Source organism: Chlorocebus sabaeus, chromosome 15 (assembly GCF_047675955.1).
Source record: "Chlorocebus sabaeus isolate Y175 chromosome 15, mChlSab1.0.hap1, whole genome shotgun sequence".
Taxonomy (NCBI): Eukaryota; Metazoa; Chordata; class Mammalia; order Primates; family Cercopithecidae; genus Chlorocebus; species Chlorocebus sabaeus.
In genome coordinates, this window is record NC_132918.1 from 61,236,583 (window position 1) to 61,261,555 (window position 24,973).

Sequence of the window (24,973 nt, forward strand, 5' to 3'; positions counted from 1 at the left end):
ACAGCCTCTGGTGGCATAATCACATGCCCTCTACATGGCAGAAGATAGTATTTGTGGTTTATAAGGATGACCTTAGGTAACCAAGAAAAGATTAATTTCTTATTTCCTACTCATTAAGACAAAAAAGAATATAAAATAGCAGTCCCATGTCATTTGTTGAAATTAGGTTACTGGCAGAGCCTGTGGCGCGAAAAAGCACTGCTAAGAAACAAAAGACAATACACATAGCAATTTAAGAAAGATATCATCAGTGAGTACTATAAACCAGTATTTAGAGAAAACCTACGTGCCAGAAACACATCTCATTAAATTCAAAATGGTTATGTCCAACTGTATAATCAATATTTTCTTTACAAGTCTTTCCTTGTCCCCCACAAATCCACGTATACCAACTGAAATTTCCCTTAAGATAAATAAGCAGCCAGAGCCTATACTCACACATATATCTGAATTCAGATTCACCTTTCTAGAGTAGAGATGTGATTGAGTGTCTGATATTATATATGCAATAAATAACACAAACAACTAAAAATCAACTGCAGGATCATACCAGTTACATTATATGGAAAAACCCAGCTAATCAGTTTCCTCTCACCCAATCTTTTCACGTAATATTTCGCCCATATAAAAGTGCACTCTGAAACAATAGTTTTGTAAAAGAAAAGGTTACCTAAATCTAGAATTAAACGTCTAGCTATTTGGAGACAAAACAAATTCAAAAACAAAAATCTGATTTACTTACTTACATTAGTCTAGGGCTCTAGACAGCAATGCAGCTGAAGAGAGGTCTGACCTTGTGAAGACACAGTCAAGGGTTAGTGGAAGGAACACTGGAGCCGGAGAGAGATGTGATCTCATAATGGCTGTATAACTAGTTGGCTATGTGACCTGGAACTATTTCTTGGGGCCTGGGTCTTCATTTTGCAAATCATAATCCCTGCCTCCTATGCTGTGTGTCTGGTGAGGTGAGGGGAAGGTGGATATGAATATGTATGGATGGGAGCGGGTGAGGATGGGTCCCAGATTTAAACAACAAAGGGCACTCTTTCTGCAGAGTTCTACAGTCAGCAACTCCATTAGGAGCATCCCATTTGACTCTAGATTTCATCCTGCAAGATAACTGATTGACTTATTTTCTCCTAATCTAACTGGTCACTAAGTTCTTCCAATTCTTTGATTTTTGAACCTCAATTACAGCTGACCCTTAAACAACACTGGTTCGAACTGCATGAGTCCACTTATATGTAGATTTCCTTCAATCTTTGCAACCCAAGACAGCAAACCCTCCACTTCCTCCTCAACTTATTCAATGTGAAGATGACCAGGATGAATGTTTATGATGAATGATCTGCTTCCATTCAATACATAGTATGTATTCTCTTTATGATTTCCTTAGTATTTTCATTTTATTGCTTATTTTATTGTAACAATACAGTATATAATACATATAAAATATGTGTTAACCGTTTATGTTATTAGTAAGGCTTTTGGTCAACATTAGGCTATTAGTAGTTTTTAGGTAGCCAAAGGTTATATTCAAAGTTCCTATTGTGTTGGGGTTGGGGGAATTAGTGCCCCTAACTTCCACATTGTTCAAGGGTCAACTGGGTCAACATTAGGCTATTAGTAGTTTTTAGGTAGCCAAAGGTTATATTCAAAGTTCCTATTGTGTTGGGGTTGGGGGAATTAGTGCCCCTAACTTCCACATTGTTCAAGGGTCAACTGTACCTGTAAAATAAAGAATTGTGCTAAATCATCCTTAAGATCCATTTCCAGTTATAACATTCTATCCTATTTTGGAATATTCAGAATAAATTATTTCTTACTTATTAAACCTTGTCAAATGGTCTGAATGTTTGCATTCCCCTCAAATTTATGTTAAAATCCCAACCCCAATGTCATGGCATTAGGAGGCGAGGTCCTTTGTGAGGTAATTAAGTAATGAGGGCAGTGGATGGGATTAATGCTCTTATAAAAGCGGCCCAAGAGCGCTCCCTCACCCTTTCCGCCATATGAGGTTATACTAAAAAAAAGACTGCTGGCTATGAATAAGAGATGGGTCCTCACCAGATACCAAATCTTCTGCCATCACATCTTCCCAGGCCTCAGAACGGAGAAAAATTTGTAAGTCACTCAGTCTGTGATATTCTGTTATGGTAGCCCGAAAGGACTAAGACACCTCACTCTACTTTAACATTAACTAGATGAGGTAGTATCTTTATAATCTACGTTACAGGTCTTCAAACTACCACCCACAGGCTGCAAGACACCTAATTTGTAAAGTTTTACTGGAACAGAGCCACATCTGTTCAATTCACAGTTGAATAGTTGCGAGAGTCTGTATGGCCTGTAAATAGTATCTCGCCCTTTACAGAAAACGTTAGCCAACCTCTGATCTAGGCTAAGAACTTGATAGCAGGTACTATTAAAGTTACTGCTAACTTCATACATGTTTGTAATAATTATAAATAGTCTCACAAATCATTTTCCAAAACTTCTATTTGCAGAGAATTGTTTTCTTCTCTGCTCCTAAACCACAGAGGAGATAGTCCATAACCAGTGAGCTGGGCCAGAAGCCAAGTACTTTTATCCCTCCTCTTCCCAAAGTGGAAATAATGCTTTTCTTTGGCTGCCTAACAGTGCAGTGGCAAAAGGTTCAGATTCTGTTTTCAGGCTTAGAGTAGAATGAGCAAAAACCAATGACATTTCCACTTTTCCAACTATAATGCTGAAAAAGACAGCTGCTGCATTGTATTTTTTAAGAGTGTTGTGGATACCAGCTATTGTGGGTTTGTTCAACTCCTAACCCCTGGCAACTCAGAATATGACTTTAATTGGAGATAGAATCTTTACAGAGGTAATTAAAATGAGATCATTAGGGTGGGCCCTAATACAGTATGACTGGTGTCCTTACAAGAAGAAATTTGGAAACAGATATGGACAGAGGGAAAATAAAGGGAGAAAACAGCCATTTTACAAGCCAGAGAGAGATACCCTGAAGAGATCCTTCCCTCATAGCCTTCCAAAGGAACCAATCCTGACAGCACCTTGATCTCAGACTTGATCTCAGCACCTTGATCCAGAACTTTGAATGAATAAATGTCTGCTGTTTAAGCCACCCAGTTTGGAGTACTTTATTACAGCAGCCTCAGCAAACTAATGCACCAGCACTGAAGTAAAAAGAAGAGACACATACTTCAGGTTTCATTCTTAATGCCAGAAACATCAGAATGGTGCTTTCCATTAAGGAGAATATTTTTTATAAAAGGCCAATCGAATGAATTTTTGACAAATGCCTTCCACAATGCAGTCATTTAAGGACTTAACACGTACTGCAGGCAGTCTGAGGTCTGAGGTACTGCTAACCATATAGTGTTGAATGCAAGCATTAAGTGAATAAGCTCCCAAACAAAATATCTATACCTCAGTGGCCAGAAAACAGTCTTTAAAAGTTCTTCAATAAAAGTGACTTCACATGCAAATTTACTAAAAGCTAAATAGGTGGTCGGGGGAGGAGGGTGGGCATTATGGTAGGAGGAAAAGAGGAAAATTCTGATTGTGGCAGGATTAAGAACACGGATTCTGTAGTCAAATTGCCTGGATCTGAATTCTGGCTCTAGCTTTTACCAGCACAAAACTTTGAAAGTTTAAAAGCTAAATTGCCTTAGTTTCCTTATAATAATACCTTCACAAATTTAGGATAAAATGAGATTAATGAAATGGCTAAAGTTAACAGTATTTAAAACGTAATAAGCACTCACTGTTTGCTATTACTTCACCCTATTCCATAATAACTATAACATTAATTCCAGTGGACTCTAGTATTACCATAGATTCTATGGATGTATTCACTTGCTTGATTACAGGTACCATGCCAAAAATTATACCTCATCCACAAATCTTAAGAGTTGTATCACGCACAAATATTTGGTTTCCAAAGAATTTAATTCTGGACTGCAAGTTAAAGAGAGTGAGTAGTTTTACTCTAAAGCAAGTCACCAAAATATAAAAGAGAAGGGGAAGAGATATCACGTTCAATACAGTAAGGAAACAGTTACAACCACAAATCAAACTATGAATTATTTCTATCAATAACAGTGAAATATGTATCAAATGGTAGGACACTGAGTTAAGTGAAGCTTCTTCAGATCTTGGGAAGGTTACCAAGTCCTCTAAAAAGTCATGTTTGCATGTGTGTCTCATTTGTTCCTTTCTCTCTGCTGTGTCCTAAAATCCCTAAAAATCTTTCAGACGATCTAGAGCTATCTGGGTAATTCACAGGAAAATCCCCTATAGAACTCTTAACCTCACGCTGCATAAGAACAAAGTGGGGCAGTGCTAAACAAGAGACCAAGAAGGCATCTTTAATAATTTTTCACCCAGCTGGAGATGAGGGAGAGTAACAGCCAATCACCAGCAGATTACTACCTAAGAAACCACTGATCTAAGAAGCTGCTGAGCCAGCCCAACTACCTGTGGTACATCAACAAAAAAAGGAAACTAAATGATGAGAACATACGGACACACAGAGGAACACAACACACACCGGGGCCTATCAGAGGGTGGACGATGAGAGGAAAGAGGGTTCAGGAAAAAAAATCACTGACGGGAACTAGGCTTAATATATGGATGATGAAATCATCTGTACAACAAACCCACATAAGTTTACCTATATAACACACCTGTGCATGTACTCCTGAACTTAAAATTTGATTTGAGAGTTATTTGAAGAAACAAACCTAACAGATGCTCACTTTTTGCCCCTTCCTTTCTGTTCTGCAAAGAGGCATATTCCTCGAAGATACGTAAGAATCTGAAAGTATCCAGCACAGGACTAGTACAAAAATATATAGAGTAGAGTAAACTAGGAGAAATACAGTTGGAAAAAACCATCCCAGAAAATAAGAGGATGAATTCATGAGCTACTCTATATACTCAACTTCACTGAATTTAAGTTCTGAAGAGGAGACCTTAAAGAAAAGTTACAAGAAAGAAGAGATAAGACAATGTAAAGAGACTACGAGAGCTAGCTGAGTTTGGGGGAAAAAAAGGAAAACTATTAAAAACAAAAACCTAGAAATAACAAAAAGTAGGATAAACATGACTTAAAATGGTCAAGACTTTGAAGCCAAAGCCAGAGAATGAATCTTTAAAAACAGAAGTCAGAGCATGTTATTCTACTCCAAACAGAACTCTTCACTGGTTTTCCACATCACTTAGAGGTCCAAGGCAACACAAAAGAGTGAAACAAACTGGAGAAAATATAAACGTCCTTATTTTCTAATTTTTTATCACAAGTCAGACATAATAAAAACCTGAAATATGAACACAGAAGGAAATGACTCTGTAAAATAATCTCAATCTTTGTATTTTTTTTACGTTAGAGAAATATATTTAGAGAATATAGAACTCTTGTTATGGATATCAAAGTAGTTTTTAAAATACAAAATTACAGTAACTGACTCTATTGTATGTTCTTATGAAAGCATATGACTTTTATATGATGCAATCTTACATGAATTTTATACAAAGAAGCATTATTTCATATTGCTTAATTTACTTCTTTAAGATTATACCTACCTGCTATTACAATGTGGTGTTGGTAATTAACATGAAGTGTAAACACCTACACTAAATTTCCATTACTATGAACAAATTAGCCTAATTTTGTTGCCTATATTTCTCTTCACGTATTTTTTTCTCATCTTTACCTAAAGAATTGATCAGATCAAATATCTATTTCAATTCTAATTTATAACTCAACATATCATAATTCATTAAAAGGCTGTTTGATGAATCCAGAATTTAAAATTAGGGTTATGGATATCAGTCAGTTTAACTTGCGCCTCAGCAACCATGGCATTCAAACCAAATTTACCCAGAACTCCTGGAGCATCTATACAGAACCTTTTAAGTCTATAAACTATATATTGTCTGAAGACTATTCTTCTGATACTTATTCTGAACTAAAATTTGGATACAATTAGTCTTTTACTACCCTGCTATTCTGGAAATCTATTTCCAATATAAAACTAAGAATTCATTGGTTAGCTTATACTTGACTTCTAAAATGTGTAGTATATCTTCTATAAAACTGTCCTAATCAACTTTTAATTTAAAGAGTTAATAGGAATTTAAAATGGATATAACATGAACAAACTGAAGAAATATCCACCAACCAAAATTTCTTCCTGATCAGGTTTCTGGTTCAGATTTCAAAATCTCTCCTGGGCCGGGTGTAGTGGCTCATGCCTGTAATCCCAGCACTTTGGGAGGCCGAGGTGGGTGGATCACCTGAGGTCATGAGTTCGACACCAGTCTGGCCAACATGGTGAAATCCCATCTCTACTAAAAATACAAAAATTAGTTGGGCCTGAGGGTGAATGTCTGTAATCCCAGCTACTTGGGAGGCTGAGGCAGGAAAATCATTTGAACCTGGTAGGTGGAGGTTGCACTGAGCCCAGATGGCGCCACTGCCCTCCAGCCTGGGCAACAGAGCAAGACTCCGTCTCAAAAAAAAAAAAAAGAAAATCTCTCCTGGTTCCTTCCTCATTTATGTAAAAGGATATTTTTTATAAAAGGCTATGGCAGTTATCCTCTATAGTGTCAACTTTTATAAGTTAAACACACATCCTGATTAATACTTATCTTCTTCTTAGAGCTCTGTTATCCATAAATTACAGGAGCCCTTACTATTTGCTCAGGGGAGCAAATACCTACCCTGTTCAGGAAGGTACTTACATCATATAAAGCTTTAATAGCTGTTTCTTGATTGTAGAATTTAAAACATATAAATACACTTCTCCAGAGTACACAGAGTCTATTTTTTTTTCAACCTTTGTCTTTCTAGATTGTGGAAATAAATTCTTTATCATTTCAGAATGTAATAATGGACTTCAAAACTGATAGGGGAGAATTTTAAAGAAATCATATCTAAAAGTCACAGAGAAGACAATTCCTGATACCAACGAATTTATTTACTTGTCAGAACCAAAAAAGTGAAGGAAAAAATAGAAATGCTGCTTAAAAAAGTAACAGCCATAATTTTGAATACTATATGCCAGGGACTTTCTAGGTATCTTAATGACATAATCTCATTTGCTTCTTCAAACCTATAAAATTTATATTATTCCCATTTTTTTAGATGAGGAAGTTGAGGCTCAGAGAGCAAATAAACTTCAAAAGATCATGGAGGTGGTTAAGAGGTAAGGCCAGGACTGCATCCAAATCTGTCTGGCAAAAGAGCTTGTGCCATTCACACTACCTGTAGTGTCTCTCATGGCAACACAAAGCCTGATTTATTTCTTTATTCTTTTTTTTGTTTATAAGTAGAAAGCTGAGGTTCTAGTTCAATGGAAATCTAGCCTTGGATTTTACTCCAGCTAATTTTACTCCAAACCCAAGTAAGTTTTTGTTTTACTTTTCCTAAATTAGAGCCTAACTGATAAGTCTAAAGAGAAAAAAGTCTAAGATCTTGAGTTGCACTCATAGACAAATAATTCGCCTTCTTTCCCTTTCAACTTACCTGACACCCTTCAACCCTCAACTTGTACCCATCCCCATCTCTCCCATTCTCATTTCCATTAAAGACTTGAGAAACGGCAAAATGTAAACAAATTTCTGAAAAAGAGACACAGTCTAAACTTATATTGCTATAATCACCATCCCAGGCACTTTAAATAAATATGCCAGGAAGGCAAAGTAGACTAACTGCCTGCCTTCTTGGAGTTTACATTCTGGAGGAGATAAAATGACAGTAAACAAGTAATTTAAAAAGGATGTCAGATAACAATAAGCACAAGGAAAAAAGATAACAGGAGAGGGGGACTAGGTGGTAGTGGCAGTGACCAAGGAAAATCTTGTTGATGAGGTGATATCTGAGCAAGGACATGAAAAGGTTCAGGGTGTAGTGTAAGTGGCTGAGGAAGGTTTAAGGCTAAGGAAACAGCAGCACAAAGAACCAGAGGTAGAAGGCGGCCAGGGGTTAGAGCAGAGCAAATAAAAAGAGAGTAGTAGAAATTCAAGTCAGAAGAAATCTGAGGTGGGGAGATAATGTACAGCTCTAAGGCCAATGTAAAAACTTAACTTTTTTATTGAGAACTGAGAACAATTAAATTCATCTAAAACTGTATTTTTCCTTTGAAAAATAGCTACATGAGCTATATTACCTCTTTAAACTGATAAAGCATTTAAAGTATTTTCACTTTTTATGTGAAGAGTGCCTCACACTTATAATCTCAGCACTTTGGGAGGCTGAGGCAGGCAAATCACCTGAGACCAAGAGTTCAAGACCAGCCTAGCCACCATGGTGAAACCCCATCTCTACTAAAAATACAAAAATTAGCCGGGCCTGGTGGCGCACACCTGTAGTCCCAGCTACTCGGGAGGCTGAGGCAGGAGAATCCCTTGAACCTGGGAGGTTGTAGTGAGCTGAGATCGTGCCACTGCACTCCAGCCTGGGCGACTCAGCGAGACTCTGTCTCAAAGAAAAATTAAAAAAGTATTCTTTCAAAGGTAAGTTCAAATAGCTTTTTATACAAGTACCATGGTTAACTTTACACATGATTTGTACTTGGATTATTCAGAAGAAACTAAGCATTCTTTCAAATGCTTATTTCAAAGCTGACATCTATATACTGTCATGCTCATGATAAGACTCATTTGACTATCATACTTACAGAAACCAGGAAGTCAACCTTCTACAAGTAACTAAAAATACTTTTTGCAAACATTTACTTTTAAAAGGAAGGGATTAAGTCAACTTTGAGCATTTGAAAAGTTTCTCCTAGGTGTAAAAATAAAAAATGAAAAACAAAAAACAAAAAAACAAACCCAAACCCTTCATGTGGACTCATATAAAATAATCCTTATGACAAAACAAAAATTATCAGAATTCTGTGTTAAAATAAAAAATGCAGCAGTAGACTTCTTATGCAAAGTCCTAAACTGTTTCTTAGATGATATTTGTGTAGAAAATTCCATAAACTTGTGTTACATATAATACCCTATATACCGGGCATGGTGGCTCACTCCTGTAATCCCAGCACTTTGGGAGGCCGAGGCGGGTAGATCACGAGGTCAGGATATAGAGACCATTCTAGCCAACAAGGTGAAACCCCGTCTCTACTAAAAAAACAAAAATTAGCTGGGTATGGAGGTGCGTGCCTGTAATCCCAGCTACTTGGGAGGCTGAGGCAGGATAATCACTTGAACCAGGGAGTTGGAGGTTGCAGTGAGCTGAGATCATGCCACTACACTCCAGCCTGGCAACAGAGCGAGACTCCATCTCAAAAAACAAAAATAAACAAACAAACAAACAAAAACAACCAAAAAACCCCTTACATACAATGCTATCCCATCTTGATTATCCTGATCTACTTTTTCATTTTTTCAAAGCACTTACCATTTAATATACTATAAAATTCACTTGCATTTATTGCTTGTTTTCCTTATCAGAGTATAAGCTACAAGAGGGCAGCAATCTTTGTTTTGTTCTTTAATGTACTCTAAGCACCCAGAAGAAGATATGTGATCAGTATTTATAGAATGAATACAAAAATAAGTTTCAGCTGATAAAACAAATATGAACAACCAGGTCATGCAGTAAATAGTCAATTATGACTGAGAAACATTAAGAATAACAAAAATATAAATAATGTGTTCTTATTACTCAGAGGTTACCATACCAGATAAAATAAGAAGTTCAATGATTTCTGCATCTCCAAGGTAAGCTGCAGCGTGCAATGGGGTTCGCTTTTCATTGTCCTGTGATAATAAGGAAAGGTAGGAAATACGTTTTAAAATAAGGTTAATTTTAATAATAGTTTAAATAACCACAACAACCCCCCCCCCCAAGCCATTATTAACTTATCAGCTTATTACTTTTATAACTCTAGCCTAGTCTGCAAGTCCCCATTAAAAAAAAAAAGGATGTGACCAGCCTGGGCAACACAGCAAGACCTTGTCTCTATAAAATTTTTTTAACAATTAGCCAGGCATACAAGTGAATGAGGCTGCAGTGAGCCATGACTGCACCACTGCACTCCAGCGTGGGTAACAGAGCAGGACCCTGTCTCTATTAAAAAAAAAAAAAAAAAAAAACAACAAACAAAAACACAGGGAATTTCCTTGCTAAGGCAAAAGCCTAAAAAAAAAATTTTTGACCTTAAAATAGTGGTATAAAGTGCAGCAAAGAATAAAAATAAAAACCTAAAATGACAATGAAATAGCTTCTTAGACTTTCTTTGAATAAAGATGCTTGTGCTGCTGATATATATAGGAAAATTTTACTTCATACTAATCTTTTCATCAGTATATTTCCACAGTTTTACAGTTTAGAACTGTTAACCTAATTGAATAAAATAAACCTTAACAAACTAAAAGATTTGCTTATCAAAATGTTTCCACAAGAGTACCCTCAGGGACAAAAAGAGAAAATATTTCTGGGGATTTGACATTATACTTTAAAGCAATTTTAAGTTTTTTCTTAACATTCCTGCCAGTTTTACTTTCATTTCCAAAATACATTCATGTCTGTTTCAATATAAAAAATACATACTCATCCAAATCTTCCTCTAGGAAAAGAAGCTACCTCTAATGCATGTTTCATGGACCTCCTACCAGAAAACAACAGTGCTCTCCAGTTCAAGATGCAAGGCTTTACAGTAATGTCACATTCAGGGATTTTTAATTCATAGATACCCTATCTAAAGTTACAACAGAGTATTACTGACTTGGCTGCATTTTTAAAAAACTATTCAGAAATACTTATATTGAAACTTACGTCCTTAATTTTTGATAAAGGCTTTTGTGACAGATTGTTTGTCCACAGGAATAAAATTTTAGCTGGTCACTTAGCCACCCAATGAGAGAATACATTCCGAGCCTCCCTTGAAGTTGTTGCTTAGTGTGGACCAATGGTATGTGAGTGGAAATTAATAACAGGCACAACTTCCAGGTCATCTTCAACTTAAAAGACAACTACTCTAGGCCGGGCGCGGTGGCTAACGCCTGTAGTCCCAGCACTTTGGGAGGCCAAGGCAGGTGGATCATGAGGTCAGGAGATCAAGACCATCCTCGCTAACATGGTGAAACCCCGTCTCTACTTAAAAAAAAAAAAAAAATTAGCCTGGCGTGGTGGCGGGCGCCTGTAGTCCCAACTTCTCGGGAGGCTGAGGCAGGAGAATGGCGTGAACCCGGAAGGCGGAGCTTGCAGTGAGCTGAGATCGTGCCACTGCACTCCAGCCTGGGCGATGGAGCGAGACTCTGTCTCAAGAGATAAAAAAGGACAACTACTCTAGAATAGGGCTAATTGCTTCCTGCTTCCCACAGTCTAGAAGGCACATGTGAAACTGAGCCCCTTTGACCATGCAAATGTAGGCCAATATACTAGCATTCTGTCAAGCAACAAGATCTGGAATAAATAATCCTACAGAAAAGAGTTGCTTTACCAGCTTGGACCACTGACTTTCAGGCTATTAAGAGAAATAAACTTATTTAAAGTAGGTACTGTATTTGGGGGCCTCTTACCATAACAGAATACTACTACAGTTTTCAAGATTTAAACAAATGAAAAATTATACTTCACTTTGTAACTACTTTCTTGTTTAGGAATCCCTTAATTACTTTAAGAAAAAATAGTCGGGCCATTGAGAATTAAAGTAAAAACCTGCTTGCTAGGCAAAAGAAGGATTAAATATCTACAGGCAATCCAAAAAAAGGCTTAGCTATAGTATATGACGTTATTATAAAGAGGTATCTTAACATTTGGGAGGCTGTGATGGGAGGATCACTTGAGGCCAGGAGTTCTACACCAGCCTAGGCAACACAGTGAGACCTCATATCTATAAAAAATAAATAAGTAAATAAATTAGCTGGGTTGGTGGCATGCACCTGTAGTCCTAGCTACTCAGCAGGCTGAGGTAAGAGGATGGCTTGAGTCCAGGAGCTTGAGGCTGCTGTGAGCTATGACCATGCCACTGCACTCCAGCCTGGGCAAGAGAGCAAGATCTTCTCTGGTGGGGGCGGGGGGGAATGTGTGTAACATATAATTACCACTGGTCTCATTAAACATTTCTTCTTATAATTTTAATATTGCTTTTGTCCTTGTAACAGGTGTTCCAGCAAAGGGAGGTTGATATAGTGCCAATGTTAAATTGTTCAATAAGCTAAGAGTTCTTTCTCTCACCACAATTACCACAAGACCTTGTTTTTTATTCCAATATATACCACCCCAGGAAACAGAATTCTCTGCACAGAAATTATTCAACAAACAATTGTTGAAAGAGCTAACGCAGAACCACTATAGTAACAGAATACATGCAAAGATGAGTCCTAATTTAGTCATTTTTTAAAGAAAGGACACTTTGCCTAGGCTTTTCAGTGCTACTCATTAACACAGCAATCTTCCTAGAGTGTTTAAATATGATCAGATTTAGTGAAACTGAGAAACATGTATTGCACCAGATACACCACACACATAGCACAACAACACAGAAAGTGAGTCATCCATGTGTGAGAGATGTCTGGAATTCCATGACTCAATGCCTCTCAAATCCCATTAATGTGTTTTATGATTCATATGAACACAGTTTTTCCTCTCTGCAAATCAATTTGAAGAAAAGGGAGAAATAAAACTGGCTGATTTTGAAAGAAAGAATTTATATATCATATTTTACTACAGTTAAACATTGAAAATTAGGTAATAAAATATTTCAGATTTCTTTCAGCAAAATGTATTAAAATTAAAAAGTGACAATCCCCTTAGACACAGTAATTCTATTTTAAGACTTTTTTTTTTTTAAGGCCTACATGTGTCCAGGTAAATGATTAAGTATATTTATTGAATCACCGTAGGAGGCAAAATGCTAGAAACAACTTAAATGTCTGCTAAATGGTTACCTAAAATTATAAAACACAAACAAACTCTTAATCTTTATTTAACTGACTCACATGATTAACCAATATCCTTGGCTTCCTGAGTAAAATTAATAGATGACTATGGCACATTAAATATTCTGACTCGCAGTTTACCACTAACAAACCCATACAGTTCTGCCCCCATGATGGGGTATGTTTATCAAGGGTAAGCTGTGTTTGTTACCACAACTGAAGAATCAATAAAAGCAAACTACTGAAAAAAGGAAAGTGCTATTGAATTGGGTATGACTGAGATAATTGGAAACACTAAGGCAAACAGTAAACAGTAAAAACAGGGGTTTTGCCCTAAGATTATTTCTTAAGGGTCTAATTTCTTACATCAGCTACAGAAAGTCTAAATGGAAGTTACAGATAATGCACTCTGAGTATGGTCTGAGCAAGGAAGAGAACACTGAACACCTACCTGTCAGTGGACTCCACATCCAATGAAAAAGCCTTGGCCTAACTTTAAAAAAAAAAAAAGGCTGGAAATACACAGTCACACTGAAATGCTCAGAGATCACATTTTAGAATTCCCAACTACCATATATCAGATGAGAGGTCTTCTAGTTGTACATCCACACAATGAAATATTGTGCTTCCAGTGTAAAATAAGAAGCAGACCTCAGTGTTCCTTATCAATGGAACAATCTCTAAAGCACAGCATTAAACGAAAAATGCAGGTTCAGAACCACTGTAGTTAAAAGGTTCTACATACACTTAGGCTTGAATATGTATGAAATATCTCTGGAAGAATACTCAAAAAATGAACACAGTAATCTTACCCCTGGGGAAATAAGTTTGTTGACTAGGGTCTGAGTGTGTAAGAGTTATTTTTCATTATTTGTAGTCTTCTACAGGTACATGTTTTACAAAGAAAAACAAAACAGAAAAAATTAAAAATAACTTTATTCAATCAACTGAGAAGCATCGTAATAAAAATTCTAAAAATAATTTCCCATAACCAGGCATTTTGTAAGTACTAGGTGCCCATTAAAATATTTTTTCTTAAGTCAGTTTAGTTTAGAAGCCATTACATCTCAATGTTCTATTATTCCAAAATAGTCCCAAATAGAATTATTAAATACACACCAGACTGAAGTTTTTGAACTCATTCAATCATATACTTTATATACTTTTTTAAAGTTTTACTTTAAGTTCTGGGATGCATGTGCAGAACATGCAGGTTTGTTACATAGGTATACATGTGCCATGGTGGTTTGCTGCATCTATCAACCCATCATCTAGGTTTTAAGCCCTGCACACATTAAGTATTTGTCCTAAAGCTCTCCCTTCCCTTGCTCCCCCACCCTGTGACAGGCTCTGGTGTGTGATGTTCCCCTCCCGGTGTCCATGTGTTCTCATTGTTCATCTCCCACTTATGAGTGAGAACATGCAGTGTTCAGTTTTCTGTTCCTGTGTTAGTTTGCTGAGAATGATGGCTTCCAACTTCAGCCATGTCCCTGCAAAGGACATGAACTCATTGTTTTTTATGGCTGCATAGTATTCCATGGTGTATACATGCCACATTTTCTTTATCCAGTCTGTCATCGTTTCCAAGTCTTTGCTATTGTAAATAGTGCTACAATAAACACACGTGAGCATGTGTCTTTATAGTAGACTGTCAATCATATACCTTTAAGGAAATACATTTTTCTTACAGCTCTTACATAAGTGCTATGAAAGGTATTTTATACATATGATTAGGACTACAAAAAGTGATTGCTTACTCTCCCCAAATAAAAACAAAAAACAGTTTTAGCTCTTACAGCAATTATCTTGAGAGACAGAAGGTGAAATACATTAAAAGTTCTGGCCTAAATAAGACCAATGATTGTTAATTACTCTGGGGTTGGGTCATAGGCATGAGCTGAGACAGTGCATTACTGAAGTGCTACACAAGTAGTCGAAACATGAGAGAATTTCTCTGTGGTGATGGAATGGTTCTGTATCTTGGATGTGCTAGTGGTTACACATGTGCCAAAATGCCGATTCATGCACAAAGCCATCACCACAATTACCACACACCACACACAACCCCTCTCCCCCAAATGAGTGCTTGCAACAACTGCTGAAATCAAATTAAGGTCTGTAGTCTAGTTAGTTGTATTGTGCCAATACCAATTTCCTGGTTTTGACAATGCACTAAAAGTTATCACCACTGAAGGAATCTCACGATGGAAACATTGCGCTGTGCTGTACCATCTGAAATTTCTGGTGTGTCTATAATTTCTTCAAAATAAGTGTTTAAAAAGTATTCAGAAGCACCCTGAATTATTCTTTAATTTATGTATTATGTTACAATGAACCTTAGAAGCAAGCTAAAAAAAAAAAAAAAAAAAAAAAAAAAAAAAACACTAGGAAAGCTTAGATAACAGGAATAAAGGAGGCTGTGAGAAAAAGAATCTATGGTGGGATGCCAAGCTCAGGACAGGCAAAGGGTTAGACCCATGAGGTGACTTAAATTAAATCTGGAACTAAGACTGTATTTGTACATTTTCAGCGGAAGTTTTACCTTAATGCAGATTTCAAGATCAAGCTCTAAGAGGAAACATATAGAGTAATAGGGAAGTGAAAAGAAAAAAATGACAAAGTGAAAGACAAATATTTGTTCAGGGCAAAATACTTAAAAGTGACTCAGAATTCATCCACTTCGGTTGGATTCAACCACAACCTTTAGAGCAATGATACAGGTCTGTAATTCTGCCCTTGTCCAGGTCTTAAAAATGTTCATGTACACTAGCTATAACTCCTTAGGAAGACTAGTAGTAACAGCAAACAAAACAATTAACACTTACCTAGTGCTTACTTTCTGCCAGGGCTGCTTTAAGCACTTACCAAATAGGGTTAAGTATGCAACTGTATCTCCTTATTTTACAGATAAGGAAATCAAAACAGAAAAGTTTAAGAAACTCATTCAAGATCACAGGAAGTGGCAGAATCAGACTCAAGCACAGATAGCTGGACTCCGAGGTGCATGCTATGCTGTTAATGTACTATGCTGCCTCTATTTATAATATTCCTCTACCAGCTTGATCACAGTCCACTTAAAACTAATCATTCTCCCTCAAAGCATTCTGTAGTCTGACTTCACTTTTTTCTCATCAACAGCACAGTTTTCTTTGTATTCTTCTGTCCTTTCTCTATTTTTCCCATTTACACCTAATAGTCGCTCTCTTTCTTGCCCCTATCATGATGCTTTTTGCTTCCATTCCTATTGCTATCAGACTAAAACTTCCCTGATAAATATTTACATATCATCAATGCTCAGGTTATGGTCCCCAGAACTCAGGTGGACCTGGCTAGGACTCATCAGATCCACTCTTCTCTTGCACCTTTATAAAATAAGTTTTGATTATCCTGCTGTCCTCGAGATCTGCACTCAGGGAAGCATCATGGCGAACCTCAATCTTAAGGATATAGCTCTGTAAGATATTGGTGAATCCTACAGCTACTTCAAGCAAGATAATTCTGGCTTACTCTGGTACAGAAGTCATGCTTAGTACTCTTACAGCTATTTGGGAGAATATTCACATTGTGTTTTTAGTTAACGTCATTTTAAAATTTACTATCACCCTTCCAGGATCTCATTCTCAGACCACATCGGAGATCCAACAGGCTTACCTGCCAGCAGATAAGACTTGGAAGCAATTTCACTTTCACTATCTCACTTGCAACTCTGCTCAATCACCTTTACTGGTTGTTGTCACCATCACCAATCACTTCCATTCTGCCTCCTTAACCTCATATTCAAAAACTACTAACCAAGAGCTGGAACCATAACAGACACAGAATACATGGCACATTTTCATCTGTACACATATTCCCTCTGGCCAGAATGTCTTTCCACTACCTGAATTCCCTCTACTCTTCAAGGCCCAGTTCAGTTTCTATTTCTTTCACAAAGTCTTCAGGACCATGTCAGTCCACTGAGATTTATCCATCCTATACTCCTATTACAACATTATTATCTGTACCATATAAGGTGGCATTCTTGTTAATACTCAGTTTTGGGTTTATGTCATGGCTTCATAATTTGGTAAAAAGTATCTAGAGAAAACAAACTGTCTATGTCCACATAATACCTGGCTTAAAGTTACGTACCTTATAGGTACTAGAAAGGATTTAACAAATTATGCAACACTTGCCATGATTCAATGATATGCTAATGTGTTATAGGTGGTAGAAGACTTCCATATTGATTTTGGGTATGAGAATGAAGCACATTTTAGAACTACCTCTGACAGACAACTGTAAAATAACTGTTAAAACCAGTTCCAAGATGTATGCTATGGTCCTTTTCCTCCAAGGCATACTTTGAAAACCTCTGTGGAACCTTAAAGTTTCAGATTATATGAAAAATCACTAGCATTTATCAGACCAATGTAACTTTAAGGAAAAATTATAAATAGTACACATTTCTATTATCATCCTCAATAATTACTATTATTGAATACATATATATATTAGAAAGCATTACTAGGTACAGAAATCTAACTTAAACCAGTTTAGGCAAAATTGATTTACAGGAAGGACACTGAGGCATCTACTGGAATTGAGTACTGAACAACCAAAATTGAGGAAAGGCAGGCATGTGGCTAAGTCATAAGAACAAATGAAATAAAACACTTGAAATACTCAGGACTCTGTCTTTTGTCTCTGTTTCTTCTTTGCACATGAGCAGATTTTTCTGCCTTCACAGAACACTTTTTTTCATGGTAGGGAATAAGCCATCACAACACCTGACATTTACTCTTAGAACTTCAGCAGCCCAAGGAGAACTCTCTTAATTCAATCTCCCAGAAGAATATCTGACTGGCTTAATTTGGTGCTCACCAAATTTGCTCATAAATTTAATGCTTACTTCTATATTAACTGAAAGTAGGGGATGATTAACATGGCAGTTCCTGTAGTAACTATGTACAATGCGGACAGCGTCTAAGAAAAGGAGAGTAAACCTGAAGATTTCTATTACGTGCAACCATTGCATAAAGCACTTAAAACATCTTATTTACTTTGTAAAATTATTGTACAGTTTATAGCATGCAACAAAATGATGAACATTGGATCAGTCTGCTTTGCATTGCTACAAAGGAATATCTGAGGGTGGGTTAATCTACAAAGAAAAGAGGTTTATTTGGCTTATGGTTCTACAGGCTGTGTAAGAAGCATGGCACCAGGCCAGGCACAGTGGCTTGTGCCTGTAATCCCAGCACTGTGGGAAACCCAGGCAGGTGGATCACCTGAGGACAGGAGTTGGAGACCAGCCTGGCCAACACGGTGAAACACCATCTCTACTAAAAACACAAAAATCAGCCAGGCATGGTGGTGGGCACCTGTAATCCCAGCTACTCAGGAGGCTGAGGCAACAGAATCGCTTGAACCCGGGACGTGGAGGTTGCAGTGAGCCAAGATCCCATCACTGCACTCCAGCCTGGGTGACAGATCGAAACTCTGTCTCAAAAAAAAAAAAAAAAAAAAAAAAAAAGGGATGGCACCAGCATCTGCTTCTGGTGAGGGCCTCAGGAAGCTTACAATGGTGGCAGAAGGCGAAAGGAAAGCAGGGGTGTCACAAGGTGAAAAGAGGTATCGAGAGAGAAGAGCGGGTGCCAAGCTCTTTAAACAACCAGCTGTTGCATGAAGTAGGAGAGCCAGAACTCACATTTACTGCTGGGAAGGCACCAACCCATTTATAAAGGATCTGCCCCCATGATCCAAACACTTCCCATTAGACTCCACCTCCAAGATTGAAGATCACATTTCAACAAGAGATTTGGAGGGGACAAACATCCAAACAATATCATTTATTTTCAAAAGCACTTGAAACATAAACATAAACCATATTCTGAGCCAAAACCAAACCGTAACACATTAAAATAAATCAAAATCATACAAAGTATGTTCTTTGGCCATAACAAAATTAAATTGGAAATAAATAACAGAAAGATAACCTGACAATTTGAAAGGTGCCAAGTATTTGAGATTCAAAGAATATTTCAGTAGTAAAGTAGAATAAATGTAGAAAACGAATTCTAAATAACCCATGTAAAGAGGAAGGCTCCAAGAACACTAGAAAAATATTTTGAATGGAATGAAAATGAATACAACACATTAAAATTTTGGGGATAAAGTTAAAGCAATAGAGAGCAATTTATGTATTAAATGTTTGTATCAGAAAAGGTCTTAATAATTTAAGCTTTCACTTAAACTAGAAAAAAAGGGCAAAATAACCAGCAAAAAAAAAAGCAGGATGAAAATGATAAAGATGAAAACAAAACAAAAACAGAATATTAGTGAACTCAAAAGCTGATTCTTTGAAAAGATAAATATAATTAGTAATCTTCTAGTCAGAATGACCAAAGGAAAAAATAATCTGTATCAAAACTAAGAGGGGATTATCAATAAAATCCCCAAAACATAAAAAGATATTGAAGCCAACATTATTATCCTGATACCAAAACCAGACAAAGATATTACGAAAACACAAACAAAAACCAAAACAGAGATGAATATCCCCCATCAACACAGATGTAAATATCTTCAACTAAATATCAGCAAACTGCATTCAGCAATATATGAAAAGGGTACTACATCACGACCAACTGGGGTTTATTCTGTGATCACAAGTCTTATTCAACTAGAACCAAATGGAGTAAATTCAACATATTAGCAGACTAATAAAAAGAAAGGTCATATAATCATCACATTTACCAAAACCCAATATCTACTCATGATCTTTATATATTTATTTATTTATTTTTTTGAGACAGAGTCTCCCTCTGTTGCCCAGGTTAGAATGCAGTGGCCCGATCTCGGCTCACTGCAACCTCCACCTTCCAGGTCCAAGCGATTCTCCTGTCTCAGCATCCTGAGTAGCTGGGATTACAGGCGCACACCACCACACACGGCTAGCTTGTAATTTTTAAAACTCTCAGCAAACTTAGAGGGGAATTTTCTTAACCCAATAAAGCGTATTTACAAAAATCTACAGCTGACAGGTAATTTAATGGTGAGAGTGAATGCTTTTTTTCTGAGATAGGAATGAGGCCAAAATGTCTAGTCTCACCGTTCCTACTCAAGTACTTGTCAGTAAAATAAGGAAAAGCAAAAAAACTTATCAATTGAGAAAAAAGAAAGAAAAGTATATTTAGTCATAGATGGCATATTATTTATAAAGAAAATCCCAAGGAATCTTAAAAAAAAAAAAAATCCTAGACTAAGTTTAGAAAAGTTGTTGAATGCAAGGTCAATATACAAAACCAACTATATTTCTTACTAGCAATTAATAAGTGAAAGTTATACTAAAAAAAGGTATCATTTACAATAGTATCAAAAGATAAAAAGAGAAGGAAAATAAATGCTTAAGTATAAATCTAATAAAAATTTGCAAGATTTGCGCCAGATGCAGTGGCTCACTCCTATAAACCCAGTACTATGGGAGGCTAAAGGTGGGCAGATCACCTGAGGTTAAGAATTCAAGACCAGCCTGGCCAACATGGCGAAACCCTGCCTCTACTAAAAATACATAAATTAGCTGCATGTGGTGGTGTGCGCCTGTAATCCCAGCTACTTGAGAGGCTGAGGCAGGAGAATTGCTTGAACCCAGGAGATGGAGGTTGCAGTGAGCCAAGACTGCACTCCTGCCTGGGTAACAGAGTAAGACTCCATGTCAAAAAAGAAAAAAAAATTGCAAGATTTGTATGCTGAAAACTACAAAACACCCCCCAAAAAATCAAACAACACCTAAGTAAATGATGAGAGATGCCATGTACATGAATTGGAAGACTCACTATTGCTAAAATGCCAGTTTTCCTCAATTTGATCTACAGATTCAATGCAACCACAATAAAAATCCTCACGGGATTTCTTGTAGATATTAAAAAGCTTAAATTTATGTCTAGAAATAAACCCACACAAATATGATTGATTTTTGACTAAAGCACAAAGGCAAGTCAATGTATAATATTTTCAACAAACGGTCCTCGATAACCACATGACAAAAAACTAAACCACCATCTATACCTAACACCTAAAGCAAATGTTAACTTAAAAGGAATCATAGACCTATTTCCCAAATCTAAAATTATTACACTTAGGAGAAAACCATGGGTTGCATTAAAAGCTCTTAGATGCAATACCAAAAGCAAAATCCATGAAGTTAATGAATTAAACTTCATCAAAATAAGACTTTACTTGTACTGAGAAAGACACAGTTAAGAGGATAAAAAGACAAAGCACGCATTGGGAGAAAATGCTTGCAAATCACAGATCTGACAGAGAACTTGAATTCAGAAGATATAAAGAACTCTTAAAACTCAAAAATAAGAAAACCACCCAACAAAATATGGGCATTTAAATTATGCTGGGACAATGTGGTACCTATTTGGAAAAGAATGAAAACAAAAACCAAAACCAAACCCAAACCACTACCTCACATTATATGTAAAATTTAACTGCAAATATATTATAAAACTAAATGTAAACAGCAAAATGTTAAAAGCACTCATATATAAATATGGAATATTATCTTTACAACTCAAGTTAGGAAAAGACTTCTGAAACAAGACATCAAAAGCATTAACTATTTTTTAAAAACTGAAAAACAAGGCATAAAAAATTAAGACCTCATGTTTAATGACACCATAAAGAATTTTAAAAAGACAAATTGGAATGGGAGAAGGTATCTGTAACACATGCAGGTCAAAAAGGGCTCATATCCAGAATATAAAAAGACTTGCTGCAAATTAGGTAAGAGACAACTCAAAAATAGGCAGGAGATTTATTTATGTATGTATGTATTTATTTTTCAGACAAAGTCTCACTGTCACCTAGGCTGGAGTGCAGTGGCACAATCTCAGCTCACTGTAACCTCCACCTCCAGGGTTCAAGCGATTCTCCTGCCTCAGCCTCCCGACTAGCTGGGACTACAGATGCCCACCACCATGTCTGGCTAATTTTTGTATTTTTAGTAGAGATAGTGTTTCACCATGTTGACCAGGCTGGTCGTGAACTCCTGACCTCAAATGACCCACACACCTTGGCCTCCCAAAGTGTTGGGATTACAGGTGTGAGCCACCGTGCCCGGCCCAGGAGATTTAACAGGTACTTCATAAAAGAGACTGGCTATGTGCATGTCTAATTAACATATAAAATGTGCCTGAAACTGTCATAAAAAAGCAAGCTAAAATAACAACATACAACTATGTAGGAGGAAAAATCAGTTTTCCCCTTCAACTCACACATCACTCTATACAAAACCAGTACTTGATGTGTGGAGGCTGTTTCCTCACACAACAAAGCAACTCCCCAGAGGACACCAGCTGGGTGTACTCTAATTCCATTCAATCCTGACACTATCTACCTGAAGACAGCATCAGATCTCAAAGAGAGTGCTCAGTCCCAAAAGACTGCCCCTTACTTCAGATGCCAGTCGCTACTAGTAGGTTTTCACCTATACTTCTCACCAACTGGCTACAAATTGAGGTGCCCACTATCTCCTTCTCAGGTTTGATTAGTTTGCTAGAGGACCTCGAATAACTCTGGGAACACTTTATTTATATTTACTGATTTATTAACAACACAAAAAAGGGTACAGATGAACAGCCAGATGAAAGAGACGTATAAGGCACGCATCTTCCATGGAAGCATGTGCAACTTCCATTCCCTCTCTGGGTGCACCACCCTCCAGGAACTGCCACATGTTCAGCTACTGGAAAATCCCTGAACCCCGTCCTTTTGGGCTTTTATAGAGGATTCATTACATAAGCATGATTAAACGAATCGCTACTGGTAGCCAACTCAACATGCAGTCCCTCTTCTTTCTCCAGAGATTGGCGGATGGGGGGTTTGAAAAGTTAAAGCCCTCTAATCATGCGTTGGTCTTTCAGGTGACAAACCCTCATCTTGAAGCTGAGGGGCCTCATAACCATAAAAAAGACACTTATCACCCCAGACATTCCAAGGGTTTTTTAGAAGCTATATGCTAGGAAACTGGACCATGTCCAAATAAACACTTTACCATATCGTACACTACATACTTCAAAAACCAAGAATGTGGTCCAAAGATGAGGACCAGTAAGAATTCTCACACAGTGCTCATGGAAGTTTAAGTTGTTTAATATCACATTATCAAGTAAAGCTGAATATATGTATAGCCAAGTATTTATATTATAGAAACACACGCTTATGTGTATCAGAAGACATGTTTACAAATAGTTGCATCGTTCAAAATAGAAACAAAATGTGAAAAAACCCAATTACACATCAATAGCAGAATGGATAAACTGTGTTGGATGCATTCAGTGGAATTAGGTAAATTTTTAAAACAAAATAGCGTTGCACAAAAGAACACAAGACTCGAAGAATATATACCGTATGATCTATTTGATTCAAAATATGCAAAATTAAATTGTATTGCTTAGGGAAGAATAAGTAGGTGGCAAAGTTATAAAGAAAACCAAAAGAGACTATTATAGAAATTTACTGGTTACACTGAGGGGTGGGGTGGAAAGTTCTGATCATAAAGTGGTCACCAACAAGAGCACTTCTGAGGTGCTAACGATGTTTTCTGATCCGGAGCGTGGTTACATTTACATATTCATTAAATTGTACATTTGTTTTATATAATTTACGTTTATTATATTTCCTAATTTTGAAAAGGTTAAAAGGAGGAGGAAAGAGTTGGTTATGAAAGTGTACCCATTCTTCCAACATATCAATTAAAACACATCTGAATTAAGAGGTAAAATATATCAAAGAATTGACAGAAGAAAGGCTCTGCAATATTTCCAGCCTAAGAACAGTAATTTCTCTTGTTGGTTTAGGAAGTTTTGTTCTCCTGAACTAATGTTCAAAATGAAAAAAAGTCACCTAAAACTGAAAAAACTACTTATCCTTTATATACTCATGTACCCTCCCTAAGCACCAATTTGGTTCCACATGGAATCAGGAATAAAAGTAGAAATTTTATTACCAGAGATCTGTGCAACGCAATCTTGGGGTGGGGTGGGGGGGGAAGTAATCTAGTTTCTGTGCAAATAAAACCCCAAACCCTCACTGTACATATTTATCTCCCAAACCAATGATGAAACTTTGACCTACAGTATTTGTAACTGTTATTTCTCATATACAGAGACACATGTGTTCTAAATGATGAGTTCATTATTTTTTGAGCTAGTCAAGTGTCAGTTGCCCAAGTACAATTAAGCTAAACAGGCTTCTTTCAATAAACTTGAAACAGAAAGAGTGAAACAAAACACATGTGTACCCGAAATATGGAGAATGGCAGTATTCTCTTATGAAATAATAAGTTTGTTATCATTTGCAGTTTTCTGTTTATGGTCTGTCAGAGCATTGACTTCAGAGGGGCAACCTGGACAGCTGACTACTCCCATCACCAAAACCAAAGTATAAACACACACACACACACACACATACCCTCTCCGCCCTACCCCTCTCAATACCCATACATAATATAATCAAATACCTTTAGATTATAAACTTGCTAAAGTCAGGGGTTATGTCTTCTTTATATTCATTCGCTTCTAACACTTATTAAATAGCTACTATTTATCATACTCTGAGTATAAAAACAGGGAATAAGTCAAACAAGATTCCTATCTCCAGAGTTAGAGCCATTGAACGTGAAGCAAGTCAATTAATATGATGACTGTTACAAGGGAGAAGTTCAGAGTGCTATGGACACCTATTAGGCTGATGGAATACCAGCTGGCAGACCAGGAAAGCAGTTCCAGAAAAATATACTTATGTATGATATTAATTTTCTATTGCTGCATAACAAATTACTAAAAGTCCAACAGCTTAAAACAAATCATCTTTTAGTTCACAGTTTTAAGGGCAGTAATTCAGGCATGGTGTGACTGGGTTCTCTGCTGAGGGTTACACAAAGTTGAAATCAAGGTGTTGATGGGCTGTGTTCTCACCTGGAGGTCTGACTAAAAGGAAAAAAAAATCTGTTTTTTGGCTCATTCAGGCAATAGTTCTTTGTCCTTGTAAGACCTCCATTTTCCTTTCCCGGTTGTCAACCAGAGGTCAC

The 24,973-nt window shown here is 36.9% G+C and overlaps 1 protein-coding gene across 16 annotated transcripts in view; it reads right to left on the minus strand.

Annotated features, from left to right (window-relative positions):
- Positions 1-24,973, minus strand: part of ANKRD28 (ankyrin repeat domain 28) — a 188,130-nt gene that overhangs the window by 85,732 nt on the left and 77,425 nt on the right. For 15 of the 16 annotated variants that reach the window (XM_038002901.2, XM_008009212.3, XM_008009218.3 and 12 more), the window contains one exon: positions 9,687-9,765. In XM_038002901.2, coding sequence (XP_037858829.1) covers positions 9,687-9,765 — 79 coding nt within the window. Of the gene's footprint in view, positions 1-746; positions 808-9,686; positions 9,766-24,973 lie in introns of those variants that run through there. The other variant, XM_008009223.3, reaches the window with a different exon arrangement.